This window comes from Anopheles marshallii, chromosome X, assembly GCF_943734725.1.
Source record: "Anopheles marshallii chromosome X, idAnoMarsDA_429_01, whole genome shotgun sequence".
In the NCBI taxonomy this organism is placed as follows: domain Eukaryota; kingdom Metazoa; phylum Arthropoda; class Insecta; order Diptera; family Culicidae; genus Anopheles; species Anopheles marshallii.
In genome coordinates this window covers 6072512-6092798 of record NC_071325.1, presented here as the reverse complement: position 1 = coordinate 6092798, position 20287 = coordinate 6072512, and the positions used below count along the sequence as shown (strand labels likewise).

Sequence of the window (20287 nt, the reverse complement as noted above, 5' to 3'; positions counted from 1 at the left end):
CAACCCCCAATATAAGCAAGTAGACAAAACAAGTAACTCAAGCTATCCTAATTAAAAGTCGTCTCGTTTCGGCTGAATAATCATCACCCGAAATTAGTTGGACGTGATTTATATCCTACACGGATGTAAAGCTTTTGATAACATCTGCAGCCACTTGTGTTGCCAAACAAAGTAGGGAAGGGAAGAAAGACAAACGTCCAGAAGATTATTAATGATAATCGCCTTCGCCTGACGTGGGATACCGCCGTGGTTGGTGGTTGGCTTATTGAGCGACTGGTTGGATTGATTTTGCTCTACCCTGCAACTCCCCCTGCTTCACGCTGTGACAGGTGACGGGCAATTTGTCCCGTAAAGGCACCCGATGACAGCAGCAACAACCGTTACACACGTCCATTTTCTTCTGTGCGTCATTGTTCGGCCTCGGTGCAAATCTCTCCACCCGGGCTTAGCGGGGTGCGCCTGCAGCGCTGCAATACCGCATACACGTACCAATTTTGCCGCTACGAGATCCACATTGTCTTGCAACATAGTTCCTTTTGCCTGCTGTAATTCAACACATGGGAACGGGGGGAGGGAAAACGAAAGAAAAGATGATAAATGATGCTAATGAATCTTTCTCCTCCTTCTCCTTGTCGGGGGGTTTTTTTTATTCCTTTTCATGGTTGCGCGCGGAACAGGTTGTACTCTCGGCTTGCTCCTCGTACTTCCAAACGCTGTTTCTTGACCATCCGGCCCGGCACCCGATCGTCATACTGAAGGACGTCCGATTTGCCGAGCTGCGCACGCTGATTGAATTCATGTACAAGGGCGAGGTAAATGTCGAATACTGTCAGCTTTCGGCACTGCTAAAGACAGCAAAATCGCTCAAGGTAAGTCATATTGTGTAGCTACTCGTGATATGCATGGAGCGGAAGCAATAAACCGCAGTCGGTATTAACTTTCTCTTTTCTCTCTCTCTCTCTCTCGTTTCATCTTTCTCTCGGCACTATTATTATGCAATCCCATTCGCAGGTGAAAGGTTTGACAGAAATGACAAATCAGAGCAGTCCGCTGACGGAGCCGAAACTAGAACCCGAGCGACTCAGACCCCACAGCAGCCATGGTGCCGGAGGTGGAGGCGGCGGCGGAGGAGGTAACAACGGTAGCAGTGGTGGAGGCGGTGCACTGGCCGCATCGGAGGCCATCCTTCCAACGAACCTCTCGACGACGTTCCCAACGGGGACGCTAGCGAGCAGCGGCAGCTCCTCGTACATCACCACCTCCACCATCTCCACGACCAGTGGCGGCGCCTCGACGACGACCGGTAGCAGTGTGAGCGCTAGCACTGCAGCGTCCGGCGCAGGCAGTGAGCCGGATGGTGGAGAGAGACGGTGCACGGTATCGCCATCCCATCAGCACCACCCTCAACAGTCGCAGCAGCTGGCAGAGTTGCAGCAGCATCACCAACACCCGCATCATCATCACTACCCGCACCACCACCAACAGCAACGTATGAGTTCCTCCGGGTTTGCCAGTGCAGGTGCCACCTCAGTAAGCTCGCATAGTAGCAGCAGCAGCAGCAGCAGTACTACCACTACTACTACCACCAGCACCACCACAGCCACCAGCAGCAGCAGCGGTGGTGTGACGGATCTATCGACAACGCTTGGTAAGCACCGATTCCTAGAGGACGGCACGGACGGTACCACCTCCACGACGGGCGCGCGCGTTACCACGAGCCGCCCGAAGTTGTCGCCCACGTCCGAGGCGGTCGCGTCGATCGCCTGCCCTACTACGCCACTCTCACTCACCCGGAAGCATCGCGACACCGTCGGTGCGATTATCTCAGCCACCACAGCCTTATCCTCATCGGCGACCGTATCTTCCACGGCGCTGCACAGTGGTACCAGCGGTGGCAAAGCGTCGAGTTCCTCCTCCTTCACGTCGGTGGCGGCACTAGCGGCGGGTACAACGACGTCACCGACCTCCACCACCGCCACCTCGTCGTCCGGAACCCTTAGCACTAGCACGGTCATTCAAAGACCGACGTCCGGCGATGGGGGAGGGGACGGTGCGGGCGGTATTCTACCATCGCAGCTGGCCGCATCCGCCGTCAGCAGTGACGACACCAGCACGCCACTGCACGATCACCACGAAGATGACGAGGACGACGGACATCAGGAGCAACACCCGCAACACGGCGAACAAGGCGGTCGGGACACACCTCCAACGGCCAGTGCCACCACCACCACAGCGGGGGTCGTAGACGAGGACGACGCCACGATTACTGCAGCGGTGTCCACGCACCTGCCGGCAGCGAGCGGCGAGAAGGGCCCCAACCAAAGTGCCCATCACCACCAGTCGGGTGGGACGGCGACGCGGATAGGTTCGCCACCGTCGGGCAGCGGGGGCGATACGGACGTGTGCAACGAGCGACGACAGTACGAAGGCGACGAACCCGACGAAACCCCGGTGACGGCGGCATGCTCCTCCTCTACCTCGATCGCAGCCCCGGAACAGCCGGTCCCGCCCAGCAGTAGCGGTACGCCCGGCGTGGTAACGGCGGCAAAGCACGAGAGTAGCTTCACAACCGTTGCCTCACTGATTGCGGACAGTAGCGCTAGTGGTGGAGTCGCCGGGAGTCCGGCGCGGCGGCGAAGTCTGTCGCACAGCCCGGTCGGCAGTGATCCAGAGGAGGTGAGACGTCCGGTAAGCACCACCAGCAGCAGCGCACTACTACCGATGGCAACCGATCTCCGCACGGACGACCATCATCACCATTCGCTGCTGCTGCGGGACGTCGCAATGGCACCGGACTACGATGATGACGATGAGGATGAGGAGAGTGACGATGTGGATGATGGTGCGGCAGAGATGTTGTTGGCGGCTGCCGCAGTTGCACATGTAAGGATTTTTATGGTTAAGATTTGTTTTTGGACGCCACCTCCCACCCTTCACCTTTATACTTACTTCCTTTTTCTCGCTCTCTCTCTCTTCCCGCTTGTCCGAGTTTAGCATGTTCGTGAGGCTCGTGAAGAAGGAGCGGACATTGTGGGTAGTGTGGAGAGTGCTGGTCGACGTCGACGCGCCTTGACCGGGAATGAGGAGGATGATGCCGAGGACCACCACCGGATGGCATCCGCGAGAACTGATGCGAACGATGACGTCGTCCCGGAGGATGCCGAGGATGACGAGGACGACGACGATGATGATGACGACGAGGACGACGATGGTGGTGGTCCGCACGATTTGCACATTGGCAGCACGGGCAGTACTGGCAGCACTGGCAGCGGCGTTGGCGGTGGCAGTCTTCTCAGCCACAGTCGCCACCATCAGCATCTGTTGCATCTCTCCTCGCATCCACACCATCAGCAACATCCGCTGCTGCAGCAGCATCAGCAGCAGCTCGTCGCGGCGGAACTGCTCCGGTCGGCCGAACAGCAGCACCAGGCACGCCAGCGGCAGCAACGCCGGCGTCGCTCGTCGGAAGATGGTGGCACACCGCGGCAAACCAACAACAGCGGCGTGACGAACAACAACAACAGCAGCAACTTCAACAACAACTCGGACGACGAATATCAACCGCCGATGAAAATCAAGAATGAAGTTGGTACGTATTTTCAACCGTGCGAGGGTTGTGCCCTGTCCCCTCCTATACTTACTGTCTCTTACCGTTCGATTGCAGACTTTTCGGCGTTCTCCGGTCTGAACATGACGATCAATGCGGCGAGCGCCAACGTGAACCTCTCCGCAGCACTCAACTCATCGTCCGCGGCCGGTCCGGGCCCATTACTGCTCGCCACCGATCTGCGGCCTGCATCGCGCGGCGGTATCGCCGTGTCCGGTGCGGAATCGCTAATCGTCAGCAATGCCTCCACCGCGTCCACAACCGCACCGAGCGGGAGTAAGAATGGTGAGCAGCAGCGCGAACGCGGTTCGCCACCGCATCATCTGCAGCACCACCACCAACGGACGGCCTCGGCCGCTGCGACGGCGGCCGCATTGGCTGTGTTTAAGGCGAGCGGGCTCTCCAGTCCGCTGCCCGAACCGATCGCAGGACCATCCGGCATCATGGGACCGGTCCAGCAAGTGCCTCTGGTAAGCGTAGTTTCCCATCCACTTGCCGGCACGCGCGGACGTGCTCTAAAGTAAATGCAACTGAAAGCGCCTAAAAGTATGCAATTTGCAGTACGAAAGCAGTGTCTTAAAATGCTGTGTGCAGACTGAGCGCAGTTGAGCTCCATATTCCGTGTGTTAATCAATTTCCACCCATATTTCTTCCTTTCCCTTGCTAACAGTCGCTAAAGAAGGAGATCGACTGGGGCGATGACAAGTCGTCGGGCGAAAGTTCACTTGACTTCCGCCATGCGCATGACTCGGTAAGTGACCGCAAACCCAACTTGCCAAACTTGCAACAACATTTCTTTACCTTCGTTCGTGTCTTTGTTTACTTTGGTTTACTTTTACATTTCGTATATATAAATATATATATATCATATAATGTATCGCTGTGTCCGATCGCGCGCTCGGTCCCCTTTCCGCTTCCCCCCCTAAAAAAAAAAAGAAATGAAAGAGGAACTGCGCCTTCGCACAACGATTTGCTCTTGTTGTGTGCTTAGCTGTGTTTGTTGTTTTTCGTTCATTTTTTCGTGTATGCGTGTGATGTATTACTCTTGTTGTGTATTTTATTTTGTTTCGTTTTGTTTTTCTCTCTCTCTCGTCTGTCCAAGAGATTGGAGCACACACAGCTCCATGTTCATCTCCAGTCTCTTTCTCTCAAATGTGTCTCGCATGGCGGTATTTTTGTATGCCCGCCCGGCTATATTTCATTGTGAACAGTGTGATATTCATTCTGGTTGTTGTGTGTACGCTGTGATTTGAGTGGATGTGTGTGTTTGTGTTTGATTTGGGTTAATCCTAGCTCACACACGCCCACCCGCACTCACTCAGAAGTTTTGTTTTGAAGGTATTGGTGGGGGGTGGAACGGGGGAGAAGAGAACGGAATAGGACGAGATGGAGCGTGAATCAGCAGCATCTTCAGCATCTGTATGTGTTAATCTTGCCAAATACATCTATACTTCTTCGTATGTGTATGTGTTTACGTGTATGTTTCTGTTTTGTTTTTTTGCTCGGTGTCTCCCTTTAAGAAACAATGTCTCCCGCCCCGAGGGGAGTTTGCTGTTTGTTGCGCGCTAAATTTCATTATATATGTGTGTGTGAGTGTGTGTGTGTTATTTTATTTTGTATGTGTGTCTCTGAATGCTCGTCCCGCCCGTTAAGTGTTCCGTGTTTAGGACGATCGCATCGCGACACAGCGCGCTCTGTAGGTAGAATGAGTTGTGCAGACAACTGAATGCGGTGGGGCGTGGTTGACAGATGATGGAAGGCCGCCATTTTGTGCCACTCATCGGTAGTGCAACCGCAATATAAGCTTTCCTCCGTTCCGTTTGACATGAGCGTAATGTTTAGTCTCATGCCATTAAGTGTTTTATATGTCCAATTATGTGTTTATTATCGTTATATAAATATAAATATGAAGCAATATACACGTCAATATTTCAAAACAAAACATAATATACACTACATATCTAAATGTCTCTCTGTGTGCGTGTGTGATGCATGTTGATTGTTGAACGTCGTGTATCAAAAACACACACGGAAGGCAAATACGGTACTGACAGGCCAAAAATATTCTCTTTGTATTCTTCTTCTTGCTGGACGAGTTCATCCGCTGCACACAACCACAAACTTGAAATAAAAACCAAGATATCTACAAATTTCCCTCCAACATACACAACCATTAACAATCCTCAGCAATGAGGTGAAATACTCATGTTACTAGCAAGCACATTTTTTTAACGTTATTCCTGGTTTGACAGCTGTCACCGAATGACAGCTCAAAGTAGGAATAGTATTAAGCGGTGTGCTAACGTGATACTTGAATGCGCATACAAAATTTAATCTTTCATCACAAATTGTGAGGGTAATATCTGTCGAAAAGTTGTTATTTTGCTAATCGCACATGCCTACACAAGCGCGTTTTATTTATAAAACACTGGTAACAACACAGCCTCAATTTACTTTTCTAATTTCTTTTTACTCTCATTCCCACTCTCGGGCTCGTATCACACAACCCACACACAAACACAACTCTTTGGTAGATTTTGGTTTTTACTTTAAGATAAGGTGTTTTTTTTTACTAAAATATCTCCCACTGTGGTTTTTGCTTTCTTGATGTTTAAATATTTATGTTTTGCTACTAAAATATGAGAACATTCCAGTGTCATTTTAGTTTCTTTTGTGTGTGTGTTTTCTTTTAAATAACAAAGGATTTTTTTTACTATCACCATCTTATCCATCATTTGCATGACTTACTGTTAGGCTTTATTTTCTCGTACAGTTTTGTTAACTGTTTAAACACTTTATGTGTTCATATTTCATTTAAAAAAAAGGTTCAATTCATCGATCTTTTTTTTCCTATTAATGGTCGTATGTGTGTACTCCGTCTGTCCGTGTGTGTTTACCATTGTGATTCTCGTTGTTGTCCGGTTAGCGTGTATTCTGCTTCTCGATATCCACATTTTCCCACTCCAACTCACAATTACTGTCATTTCCATACACTCTGCGAACGATAAGCTTCACTTCACACAGCAAACTATTCACTAATTAAAACCATCGCTCATCTGCCTCCACCCGCATATGCAGTGCTGTTGTAACGTTCAGCATCAATCATTCGTCATCGTCCAGACATTCATTACGATGATCTCTGTAAAATTCGATCCCGTCCGAGAAAAGCTCTTTTGTGTGTTGTGTTGCAGTGTGTTCACCTCAATCTTACCCTTCCCGGTTCGTCACTCGTCTCAACGGTCCTTCAGCTCTAGGTAGGATTAAATTTTGGCTCTCACACTCTATCTCTTCCACGGAATGGAAACGTTTAATATTTACCGTCTTTTTTTTTAATGGCGTTACAACTTCAGCGTACATAACTATTGATTTTGTGACTGATGGATTTCGATGAAAAATTTCCCAAAAAGTCATTCGAAAATGCCTTTTCTCAATACGCATCGCAGACGTACCCGATGATAGAAATAAGTGCAGTTACAATCGTGTACATGGAACTTAAAAGGGGGAAAACGATGGCGGAGGAAAAAGCTCGTCCCTTACTATTGAATTGCATATTTCCATCCATTTTCCCCCTTGACACGCCTTCGCCTCACCCAAGCCCCATACTTTCCGCGAGCAATCGGTCCATTTTCGGGCCGGATTTTGTATCCGTCCGTCAACCAGGTTGTCAATCCAGCTGCTTCAACGTCAGTTGACGTCCGGTGCGTTGCCGCGTACATGTATTCGTGTCGAGATGCACGGTCTGTGATGCGTTTTTCCCGTAGCCCGCATTGCATACATTCAGGCGGCAACGGGTAGCAAGCAAGCAAGCAAAAAAAAGAAGAAACAAAATGAAGGAGGCGGAAAAGGGATGGGAAATTAAATAATAATAAGAAAAACTTGGTGACATTTGCCGTTGTTTTGACTGCTCGGCAAAATATCGGTCTCTTTCGGTTGTTGAAGTGTCTAAAAAGGGTTTTATCTGCATACAAAACGGGCATTTGATGGACAGCAATAATAGGGGTAGTGGGGGAAGGAGAGCTGGGTTGGGGGGGGGGGGGGGGGGGGGGGGGGGGGGATAGATAAAGGGAGTGGTATATTGATTCATCTTTTCCTGTTGATTTTTCCCATTTTCTTTTGTTTTTCATTACAATCGGGAAAGCATTTCACTGTGGTGACAACAGTTTGATGAAATTTGATGGTTTTTTTTTTGTTTTTCTATCTAACTCCTATGTGATTGGTAGCAGTTGCAATCCATATCTCGCAATCTCTATTAGCTCTCGTTACACTTGAAGCTATGTCTATGTCTATGTCGTCAATGCACAAAACTCCAATACAGTGAGGAGTGCATGGGACCAATATCTCCCTCAACTCCACTTTTCCCATCCCCTTTTCTCTCTTGCTCTCTCTTTCTCTCTCTTGTCATCAACCTAAGGGCAAGTAAGATCCTTTTGTAATCTTTATCGACTCAATATGAATGGGGATATCCAATAAAACGGAAAACCCAATTTGAGCACCAGCACACTTAGTCCGGTTATGTTGGCCCGATGATAGGTGGAAGTACGTGGCAGGGTTTGGACCGTGTTTGACAGGATTACTTCCGTGCTTCCGGCGCAGCAAGAAAGCATCTTAATAAAGCGTGTTCCCCCATTCATGATGCGCCCCTATTCGGCAAGCGCCACACGAAACTGCCAGACAAAGGCCGAAGGAAAAGCGTACATCGCGCCCAAACTCCGTCCGGTCCGGTGCTAGATTGAGCCTTTTGCCGGGTTTTCGATCAGCATTTCGCAAACTATACGGACATTCCGAAGTGCGACCCGCTTTCGTCTCCCCCCGCTTTTCTTATTCCTGTCCAGGTTTCATCCCCTGGGAAAACAAGCGAGTACCGACAAAGTGACGATAGTTTTCCGACAGCTGCAAACATGTTCTCGGGGCCTGCGAGGCAGCAACTAAAAAATCGTATCACTTTTGTTCGCTTCGATGTATTGGGGTTTTTTTTTTATTTGCCTTTTATCCCCTTTCCATAAAGGCGATAAGTTGGCGATGTTACAGAAACGAACGAACAAAAAAAAGCGCAAACTATCGGATTGTAACAAGTTTCTATGCGTTATATATTCGTTTAAGGAACGAAGCGAACGCTTATTTGAAGGGTGTAGAAGGAGAGTGCATGTGCTCGCTATCTCTACACGCACTTACCCCCCCGTCAAATGCAGCACTAGGCACACAGAGAGCCGTATCTACTGTACGGTATAAAACCCTTCTCGCTCCCTCGATATGCAGCTCGACAATAGGTAAAATCACGCAAATCCGAACGAAATAACAGCGCGGGAAAGCGAACGACCAAAGGGTGAGACAACAGGAAGCGGTGGCAGCGTCCGATTGCCCGAATCGGTTCCATGTATTATTCATCATTTAATTAGTTTTACAAAAGTTTTCCATTTGTCGGTGGCCCATTGGCCACGAGTCGGTGGATGATGGGGGCAAAATGCCACACCCCCCCTCCGGGGGGGCTTGGAAAAGCGAAGCGACGCGAGTGGCAAATCTTTAAATATTTTAGCTCACGCTCGTTGCGTTTCCGTGCTTTGAATGCACTCTGCGTACGGTTTTTGTAGCGTTTGCACACGCAAAGGACCGAATGAAAGCGGCAAAGTACTTCGCTGCGTTTTCTCTTCCTGTTCGTGCTTTAGCTCCTGCTTGTACCACTGTGTGTACCAATTTCGGTTGTAATTTTTAGATTTAGAGAGCGGCCATGTTTGCCATCCACTGAGTACACAGCAGTTGATTTGCGGCTCTGGCTCGCATCCTATACCCCGCTAGTTTGACAGGTACATTATTGTAAAACTAATTCATAAAGTACAAACACACAACTCCAACACAGGACATTGTATGAATGTAACGAATATTGTCGTAGCAATGCAACGTTATGGTAGAAATTGAGCTATTTACAGGCTGTTACAATCAATTACTTTCGATTGAGAATGGCTGGCAACCGCCTATCCTAACCAGTGGTGCTAAAAAGATTTCACTGTCAATTGAATTGCATACCTTTAGGCGTGATATACAAATTGGTAATTTTTTTTTTTTTCATTTTTTATTATCTTAACGGCGCAGAAACATTTGTTGCAATTTCAATTACACATTCCAACATTTTCTACCGAGTTTCTATTTTTATAAAGATACATTTTTAATTTATAGTGAAATGGTAGATTAAAATTAAAAATTCTCAAATTCGACCGTCCGCCATTTTGCCAATAAGTTTAAACTTTCAACACCAAGGCTCGTTTTTTAAGGATTAAACAACGGTATCTTCTATCTATTTTGTAATTTTATTTGATTACCGATGAGTTACTTTTAAAGCGCTTCATAAGAAAGCTTGTTAAACCCTCAACTTATAAGTGGCTTTAAAATACATTTTTACATACTTTATAAAGTGTGTACTTTTTCATGAAAACAAGCACAACGTAATAGTTGAAGTCTTCATAGGTGCAGCTTTTAAAACGAGCATCTGAGCGAACCTTTCTCTATAATTGTTTTACAACACAAAAAATGCGCCTAAATGTATGCAATCCAGTGAACAAATTGCTAGCATTTGGTCATAGCTTTGCTAGACTAGTGATTTTTTCTCCTGACGATTTGGTTGTACATCGTTAAAAACTGCCACACTTTCCTTCGAATGTGTGTGTGTGTTCTTACCTCCATTTGAATTACTTGCCCCCCCTATCCCAATCCCACACACCACCCCTATTGCTGAGTGACGCACACGCGACAATGATATTAGGTCCGGTACGACCTTACCGCCACCAAATCAGACGGGGAAAAAAATCCACAACACTAAACCACCAAGAAAGAGGGGGACGGGAGGGGGAGGGGGGAGGGTTGCGGGACCGTTGTATATCGTACAGAACCTACCCTAAGCGAAAAAGGCATACACCCTGCGACTGAAGCTACTAACAGAGAATAAGCTACCAACTCACGTACACACAAACACACACACATACAGACACACATAAACAGAAACAACAGCTTGTACAGTACCTGTGTGGTTTTTGTGTGTATTTAGAGTTTGTGTGCGGTCCGGTATTACGGGACGATTACGATTTGTGTGGCGTGTGCATGGTCACAATTGAACGAAATGACAAAGTTTGGAGGTTAGGGAGTTGTGGGTTGAGGGAAAAGGAAGAGTGGGAAGAAAGGGGAGGAAAATGTGAACCACCCTTGCCCCGTCCCGGTTCCATGTTACGTGTCAATCGATATCGCGTACTCACAAAACTATCGTTTCCCTTTACCTCAAGTCGGCTACACCTTTGGTGAACAATTTCTATGACGAATTTTGGTCCCATAAGGGTGACTACCCCTTGGTGAAAAACATTTCGGTCTCAATTTAATGCGTGTGCGGCATTTTATAAACTAGCTTTTGGTTCACAATTTTTACCACAACCACACCAACTAAGATCAAACTTTCTGCACTACCTTTCTCTTTTCTCGCTCACCCTCTCTTTCACTCAAACACTCACACAGGCGAGCGCATTTGTGGTTTGCCATCCGAGGCAGCGTTACACATAATCGATAGTGCATTTCAATCCGACCGACATGTTCTGTCGCTTCTAAAAAGGATAATGTCAACTCCGCCTCGCCCACCCCCCTTCCCCCCATTCGCCCCATTCCATCCTCCGTATTTCGGCCGTGTCTTCGGTGGCAACTGCCGGAGCTGGTGTATCGATTTCGAGCGCATTCTCCCACGCGTTTGTTGCCCTACATAATGGACCATTCCCTATTCCCTCCCCTCCCCCCCCCTAAATCCCTTCCCTTTCTTCAAACACACATACACACGTGGGTCGCCATAGCGAGACAGTTTGCGACTCTCGCTACACACCACGTCATATTGGCGACAAACGTCGGTCGGGCCGCTTGCACCGAGTTTCGATTATTACAATTTCTAGTTCTATTTGCTTTCGGGGACACACACACTCGCCTCCAACGCCTGTTCTCCCCCCCCCCTTACCCCCCCCCCCCCCCCCCTACCCCTGTCTATTCTGGTGACCAGTTTGGCAGTTTTTGCTTTTCGGATGATTTCATTTTGCTGCGATACGACCGATGTTATGTTTTTTTTTTTTGGTTGGAAGTGGGGGTGGGAGGTGATCAGGACGAAATGGTGGGAAAGGGGGAGAAACAAACAATTCTTTAATCGGCTTCTTTCACCTGGTTTCTCGTGGCTGTGCTTGCTTCAAACCAGCATTCGAACCTCAGCATTTGATTGCTGCAACAGTCGTACATTTTCATTTTCCCACACATAAGAGAGAGTGGTTGGGGGTGGGAGAAGAGGAGAGGAAGGAAGGCATAAATGCGTTGAGATGGCAGGTGGCCATAGCAGGATGTAGACTATCCGTTCATTTGCCACCTTTTCACCCTCCTTTGTAGCTTCATCCTTCCAACCTGCTTGCTTGTACGAGACCGGCTAGTTTAGTTCGCTGTTGTGTGTGTGTGTGTGTTTTTTTTTTCTTTGGCACAGCTTTGTATGTGTCCCCATTCTACCAATATGACCTCATATTTTTGTGTCCCGTATATTTTTTTTTGCTGCCCATGTTTTGGTTCCATTTCTCTCACACCCTCTCACCCCCGAACTTGCCATAGTAGGAAAATGTGTGGGCACACTTAAAAAAAAACACACACATATTGAGGCGACCGAATTACGTGACCACCAGACGGGACGGATCGATATAATACACCCCCCAACCCCCTCCCCCCCCCCCCCTTCACCCTTTCTTCCGGATGCCACACGACAATGAATTGTGTGTGACGTTTTAGGGGTTGTTTTTTTTTCTGTTGAGCTGCAGCTGCTACAAAATGGTGGTAAATACAAGGGGGAACTGTCGCCTTTTTTTGTTTTAGAAAGGGAAGAGATAGAGTGAGGGAGAGGGGGACAATCATGATTCATTTGGAATATTTTTTTTTTTGGAAGCGACACTGCCAAGTGACAACAAAGCGCTTGACGGGGACTTGTTCTAGTTTTGAATACGCTGGGTACGATTGTGTCATCACCGTATCACCGGCCGAATTGCTTTTGCTGATAAATTTTAAACGGTACCAGGCGTCTCCATTACGCCCGTCTCTGTCCACGACCATGCGTCTCCATCGCACTCGTCTCGTCCGCGGCCAGGCGTCTCCATCGCACAAATATGCTCAACGGCGCGCTAGATTAAGCTAATAATTCGCATATTTTATGTCGTGCCGACGTTGAAGGATAACTGTTTTCCAGTGCATTTTCGTTTCACCGCATCCGTCAAACCATTCCTCTAGAACGCTCGTCGCCATGTCCTCCCGCGCGCGCCTCTTTCCGGTCGTCGGATCGATCTTGCTCGCTGTTTCATTTATTGTCTTCCTTTTGTTTCGATGTGTTTTTTGTTTCTGTTCTTACTCGATGTATGTACATATAGATTTCTCTCTCGTTCGCTCGTGCTCTCACTTCTCTGTGTGTTTACTTCTCGATGTGGTTTAACTTATTTCTCGATGTGTAAATGTTGTTGTTGCTCTTAATCGAATTCATGTGTGATTGTATCGTTTCGTACGCCTGTAATTAGCCTGTTTTTTTCTTTCTTTTCTTTTCGTTTCCATTTCACACCGCTAGTTCATTCAGTTGAGTTTTTTTTTCGTTTAGTTTCTTTCTGTTCGTTATTCATGTTTATCAACATGATGTACTTTATGTTTATAATTTACTAATCGATATGATCCTTACCTTTTATTACTTCTTTTCTTCTGTTCATTATCTTTTTTTATGTTTTGTTTTGTTTTCATTGTCTTTGTTTTATTTGTTTTCGTTTCCGTATTTTTCTGCATCCTCCCTCCCCGTAGTGTGAATTCGATTTTTGTTTTGTTTGTTTAAGTGTCCTCGTTTACACACGATGCAAAACCTATCACAAACAATGTTATTGTTTTTTGTTGTTGTTTTTGTTTGTTATTCCATTTTCGTTCTTTGTCCCTTTTACGTTTTCTTCTTTTATTTTTTTTTACTTTCCTGCGTTTTCAGTTTCATATGATTAATTGTCAAGAAGTTGATCTACGTTTTTTGAACATGGCTGTGCTAAATATATTTATTATATATAGATTATCGATACCAATAAAAAAAATACAACCTTTCGGACTTCCAAAACGAAATTCAAAAAAAAAAAAACACCAAAAAATTATACACCAAAAAAAACCATATCAAAAACTAAATTTAAAAACAAAACCAAAATTTATTTACACGTGTACCCTTTTTCTAGTATTTGTGTACTCGTTTCTGTTTCTTTGTTTTTGTTTGCGCATTTTCAACTATTTAACATATTCTCACTTATGTAACGCATTGGCTGTCAACACGTTTTTTCTTTACCTTTTTTTCCGATTCAGATCAAAATCTTCAATATGTAAATATATAGAACTTTGTTTTTGCTATATATTTAAATATGCAATTTACGTTTGTTTTGTTTTTTCGTTTCTCGATTGTTGAACTCACCCATTGGAAATCTCTTCAAAATGTTATCTTTCTTATAGTAACATGGTTGTTTACCGCCCTATGTGTTTCGTTTTCATTTGTTTTTCCATTAAATTACTGAAGTTTTTAAAAACTGTTACAACATTGAGCTATGAGATATCAATTAAGCAAGAAAAGTGAAAACAGTAATTGATATATGATGTTGTTAAAGAAAGGATTAATTTTTTCCTTTCATAATTGTTCTTTTTTTTTAATCTTTTGATCAATCTTTGTTTCGTTTTGCAAATTTATTCAAATATTCCATTCACTGTGTATATAATTCGAGTTTGTTTTTAGTTATTTGTTTTGTTTTACCGCTTTACAAAATTCGAACCACGACGGTGGCCAAGCCTTCTGCCAAGTAAAAATTCTTTTTAAAAAGTTTAAAACAACGTTACATGGTTTTATTTATTACAAAGAAACATAAGACCATAAGCTCGCCAGTAAACATAAAACAAGAAAAAAAACGCACCAAAAGAAAGCAATCGAATGAGCGATATTATGTTGATGAAGAGAGTGAACAAAAATTGACCAATTTGAAGAACAGTAGAAAAGAAGAACAACACTGTTTGGCGCTCTTCCTCTCGCTCACACACATACACGATTGTGCGAAAATTGGGCGCTGTTTTGCTTGTTGGTTTACTGGGGTGTTTACATTTGTTTTCTTACTTTTCTATCTTCCAAATCACAACTTCCGGGTTGGTGTGTTACATTTGAAACTAATTTCCCAATTGGTCACTAATCAGTCAACATTCAGTCAATCACGAAAAAATGTTGTTTTTTCTTAATATAGTGAGAACAAAAAAGGTTATGAATAATTAACAGGAACCAAAACTCCCGAATCGGCAAACCTGATACAAAAAAAAAGCTGTCAAAACTCTGTCAAAAACGTTAACGCTCACAAAGCCCCCCGACGTCTCGACAGCAAACCCCAAAAACGCCTGACGCTTCGCTGTGTGCCGTCAAAAAAACACAAAGGTACAGAGCACAGCGCCAAAATTAGCTCACCAGTAGCCCCCCCGAATCAGAGATTAAAAAATAAGAAAAATAACGATAAGCAAACCAAGAACAACAATCAAGCGACGAACCCTGCACAAATTATCGTTCAGTCTGACTGAAGACGACGATAAAAAGAAGCGCCCTAGTGCTACAAATAATGAAAAACCAAACAAATAATTAAAGAAGAAGAAAAAACAGAAACAAAAGAAAGCCAAAAATCCGACAAAACTAAACGAAATTAAGTAAAAACGAAAACAAAAAAAAAAACAAAACAACGCTCGAAAGCACATTAATATATTTAACAAAACGAAGAAAAAAAAAAGAGAAACAAATATGGAAACGAAAGCAACCAGACAAAAATCGAATTTCAACTTCTTGTCAAATCGAAAAATAATCAAAATAAAAGAATCAACATGTATACATACACTTACAAACACTGGTAACACTATTATAAATTAACTGCTAACGCATTCCTCTTTAACACTACAACCCGATCACACACAAACGAACACTCGCCTGAAATGAAAAAAAAAACAAACAAACACATACACATACACACACTACTGCTCTGCAGTAGTAATAAAAATGAAGGCTAACCAAAGAGATGAAAACGAAACATTACAAAACATTTTTGAGTGGACTCCACCTCCCCCGCCCCCACCCTCAGCCTCCTTCCCCTCCCCACAACACTCTAATCCTCCCGTTTATATCAGCGCGTGTTTCGCTTTTTCACATGAATTTCCTTCGCTCCCTGACTGACCACCCACCCCATTACTGGCCCCCATCATCTTTTTCACCGTCTGTTGAGCTTGATTGGAATGTCCGGTATCATCGCTTGTACTCTTCTGCTCTCTTACCTACAACAGCAAAAAAAAGGACAAACAAAACCAAACAAACACACAAAGAAAGATCAGCGCAAATACCATCACACACACACACACCTGGGACGGTTAGTGTACGGGTTTACCTTAGCGCACCTGTTCAATAGTCTGCTTTCTCATGCCCCTTAACTCGCTCGTTTGTTTGTTTTTTTCTTTTCTTTTGTTGTTGTTTTTTGCTATCGATGCAGAAGGTTGTACGCTTTTGCCTTTCCCTTTCCATCTTTAGCGAGCGCGCTCTATTCCCGTCGCAATGTAGCAAGGTTGCATCTGTCACTTGACCGCTCGTTCTCTCCCATTCTTTCGCTCTCTCACGTCGTTTGCTGTGAACCTGTGTGTGTGTCCCTGTCGATCTAGCGCTCTCTTCCCATTCTATTGCCGGGTACGGAAATATGGGTCCACTGGTTCCCGAAATGGTTATTGTGCGTTGAGTTATCACGTCGGATTCGCTACTCTACCTCTTATCTGCCACGCTACTTCTTACTGAATCTTTCTCAATCGCTTTCGTTCTCACTCGCTCTTTATTTTTAATTCTAGATGGTCGGAAAGGTTACGAAGTTCCTTTTGGTTGTAGCTCATTTTCTATGAAGTTTATCGCCGTACGATTTAAAAAGGGAAAATCAATCGTTTTGTTTCATTTGTGGAAATTATTATTTTAAGACATGTTGTGGTAACAAAAGTCGCGAGGAAAATGGTGAACCAGTCATGGTTTTGTTTCTTTATTTAATACAAACAAACAACGACCTTCAGCTAATGAATTCTTGACCCTTATCCCTGTTCCCATTATTATGCGACTAGCCGCCGCTCGTGAACATCTTCTGATGGAAGTTTGCACTATTCACTCTTCGTTTATGAAGCAGTGGGTGCGTGTGCGTCTTCCCGTTTCTGTCAGTTGATCATGTTTTCTTTGGATAACGTCATTAAAAGTTTCAAAGGAAGAAAAACAAAACGTATCACCAAAGAATGTCCGCCCTATTTCGACTTGGAACAAGCGCCCACACATACAAGGGGTCTTACGGTTGAATCACTCACACACATACACACACAGCATCCATTGTACCTTTTTTATTTGTGACATCATGTGTTTCTATCGCGAACTATTAATTTATCCCGGTACTGCGCAACAAAACACACAGCATATCTTCCTCTCCAGGTTCACTAACCCCCGGCGGTGAGATGAAAACATTCCACATTTCCATTCCACACCCTCCCCCCACCCCTTGTCGTCCAATTCGTGTGTCGTCCACTTCATCGATCGTTGGTTTCTCTTGGTCTCGGAGCTAAATAGGTTGACGTTTGGATTTCATCTGCGAACACAAAGAAAGCAAACAGTGTCCACCTGCAGTACGGATGGATTTTTGTTTATTTGTTATTTCTGATAAAAAAAAAAATCCCCCGCCATACGCTTGTCCGCTCTTTGTCCTTTTCTTTGTGCTGGAGTTGCGGCCTCCTCGCCGCTTGGTGGGAAATATTATCATCCCACCCTTCTACAACCCCCCAAAGCAAGTCGTTTCTTCCAACTCCACAAAATTCTTCCTCCAGAAATCCTTTCAAGAATTCGCACCCATGCCATATTTGTAACATAAATGAAAAGCATTGGTCTTTAACTCGTCTGAAGCAGATAAAAACACTCTACCAATGCCAAGAAAAAAAAACGCCATCCGCGAAAGAACAATTAAATTCACAAACCCCCTACAAATACTCACAAACACACAAAAGTTGGTCAAGGAATGCAGAAAAAAAAGCATACAGAGGGAGATAGAGAACAGTTTTGCAACACACCTACATGAATACAAAAAAAATCACAAACACAAACACACACACACACACATACACCTACGCCTAAAGTGACACGAAAAACGAGAAGTTGACATTTCCGATTTTTGTTTGGTTCTTCCCCACAGGAAGCGTCGGAGGGGCTGCATGGAAGCGTTGGTGGTATTGGTGGTGGCGGCGGTGCAGGCGGCGTGAGCGCCGGTAGTGGTGCAAATAGCGGCATCGGTGGAATCCTGGGACTCTGTACCACCACTCACGGGAGCGGTGGTGATGGTGGTCTCAGTGGCCGTCGTACGGCCAGCAGTGGTAGTGGTGGTGGTGGCGGTAACGGTGGTAGTGGTGGCAGCAGTGGGAAGGAAAGTGCTGGAGCAACCGTTACGGCGGGCGGTGGCGGTAGTGGGAGTGTGTCCGGTGGTGCGGTCGGTGGTGGAAGCGCGGGTGCCGGTGGTGGTCCGCCCGGGTTGCTGGCGGCGGCGGTGGACCATCCGCATCAGCATGCGCACCACCATCACCATCACCATCATCACCAGCAGCAGCCGGGTGGTGGTGGTGGGGCGTCGACGGCCGCCGGTCTACCGGTGCACACCTGCATGTACTGCGGCGTGACGTTTCACAACCAGAACAAGCTGACCCGCCACATCCTGTCGCACTCGCTCGAGTCGCTCAAGTTCCGCGAGGCGACACACCTGATCCATCCGCACCTGGCGCTGCGGCACGAGCTGACGCAGGTCGCGCTGGCTGCCCAGCAGGCCCAGTCACCTTCGCCGTCGCAGCTACCGTCGCCGCACTACGGCCACCACCGTGGCAGCGGTGGTCCGCCCACGCTCGAGCAGATGCTCGACCCGGCGGAAGCGATGGCGGAGCTGGAGCTGGCGGCGGTGTTGGCCTCCCAGCCGGTCGGCGGGCTCGGGCTCGGACCGGTGGTTGGCGGTGGCAATTCGCTCACCGGCGGTGTCGGCACCGACCAGGGCAACAATGTGGTGCTGTGCAAGTTTTGTGGCAAGAGTTTCCCGGACGTGACGTCGCTCATCACGCATCTGCCGGTACACACGGGTGACCGGCCGTTCAAATGCGAGTACTGCGGCAAAGCGTTCAAGCTACGGCATCACATGAAGGACCACTGTCGAGTCCACACAGGTATGTTTTGTAGTTACCAAACGCTTTCACACTCTCGCCTTCTCTCTTTCCGACGAATTGTCTACCGGGAAAAAAATCCCGAGCAATCTATATGTGGAGTTGGGTGGGGCAGCTCTTTTCAATGAGCGCGGAGCGATGAGCGAAATTCAAAGAGCGCATTGAGCCATGCCAACCGAAATGTGCAATAAAAAGCTTAGTATAAACCTCCTGAAGAATCCTTCATGAAAAATAAATCAAATGGAAATGAAAATAGATATTCAACAGATCTAATTCAAAATAGACTTTTATCGCTCAATTAGTTCTTCCGCCATCGCTCCTTCGCTCTTTTGAAGGAATACAGCTCACTTTTCGGAGCGGAGCTCCCCATCAGTTCAGTGTGACCGGAGTGACAGAGGTAGCTCTTTCACTCTCCCTCTCCGACACAAATAAGCTTCTCTTGCCCCCTCCCCCCCTCCCTTTCACAACTCCGCCCCAAAACCCCTGATTTCTTCACCACACTGATTCTATTTTCCCCTCTTGCTTTTGCAGGCGAGCGCCCATTTCGGTGTGCAATGTGCGGGAAAACGTTCTCGCGCTCGACAATACTGAAGGCGCACGAAAAGACGCACTATCCAAAGTACGCGCGAAAGTTCCTGACGTCCCCGCCGCCCATCGACGGGAAAGACGATTCTCCCCAATAGTGCGACGATTTGCATCTGCTGAACTTTCTCCTCCTGTACAACCTGCAGCAGCAGCAGCAGCAGCAGCATCAACAGCAGCAACAGCTGCAGCTGCAGCAACAACAGCAGCAAGCGCTGTTCCAACACTCACGGCAACAGCAGCAGCAGCAGCAGGCACAGCATCAACGTAATCAGCAACTGAGTGATCACAGCACTCGTTACCAGCAGCAACAGTCTGCTCAACCGAACCACCCACATCATCGGCATCAGCAACAGCAGTTGCTGCATCATCAACACAGTGATCCATATCCGCTGCTGCTGCAAGAAATGATGCACCGTCATCAGCAGCAGCTGGAGCAACAGCAGCACCAACAGCAGCAGCAGCAGCAGCAACAGCAGCAGCAACAGCAGCAGCATCTGCAGCATCTCCAGCAGCATCAGCAGCAGCAACAACCGCATCAGCTACTACCGACATCAGAGGACCAACAGCCAGAGCAAGGCCGCGCGAAGAAGAAACCTTTACCGCCAGGTATCGGGAACCTGTTCGGCTTCACGTAGGGAAGGTTCTGATGGAGGAGAGATGCCTGAAAATTGGTTCAAATCCGGTTGTGCCTACCCCCCAACCATTAACCACACACAAAACCCCCGACAAACAAAAAACCTTCGCTTACCTCGACATTTACTACGAAACAGCAAACAGCAACAACAGCAACAAACACATCAACAACAACAAAAAAGCACACACATC

The 20287-nt window shown here is 46.5% G+C and overlaps 1 protein-coding gene across 1 annotated transcript in view; it reads left to right on the top strand.

The window, feature by feature from the left end:
- Positions 1 to 19560, top strand: part of LOC128712985 (serine-rich adhesin for platelets) — a 54209-nt gene extending 34649 nt beyond the window's left edge. Inside the window, exons 2-8 of the mRNA XM_053807853.1 lie at positions 678 to 869; positions 1012 to 2883; positions 2995 to 3589; positions 3665 to 4077; positions 4278 to 4358; positions 17872 to 18880; positions 19409 to 19560. Coding sequence (XP_053663828.1) covers positions 678 to 869; positions 1012 to 2883; positions 2995 to 3589; positions 3665 to 4077; positions 4278 to 4358; positions 17872 to 18880; positions 19409 to 19560 — 4314 coding nt within the window. The remainder of the gene's footprint in view (positions 1 to 677; positions 870 to 1011; positions 2884 to 2994; positions 3590 to 3664; positions 4078 to 4277; positions 4359 to 17871; positions 18881 to 19408) is intronic.
- The last annotated feature ends 727 nt before the right edge of the window (positions 19561 to 20287 follow it).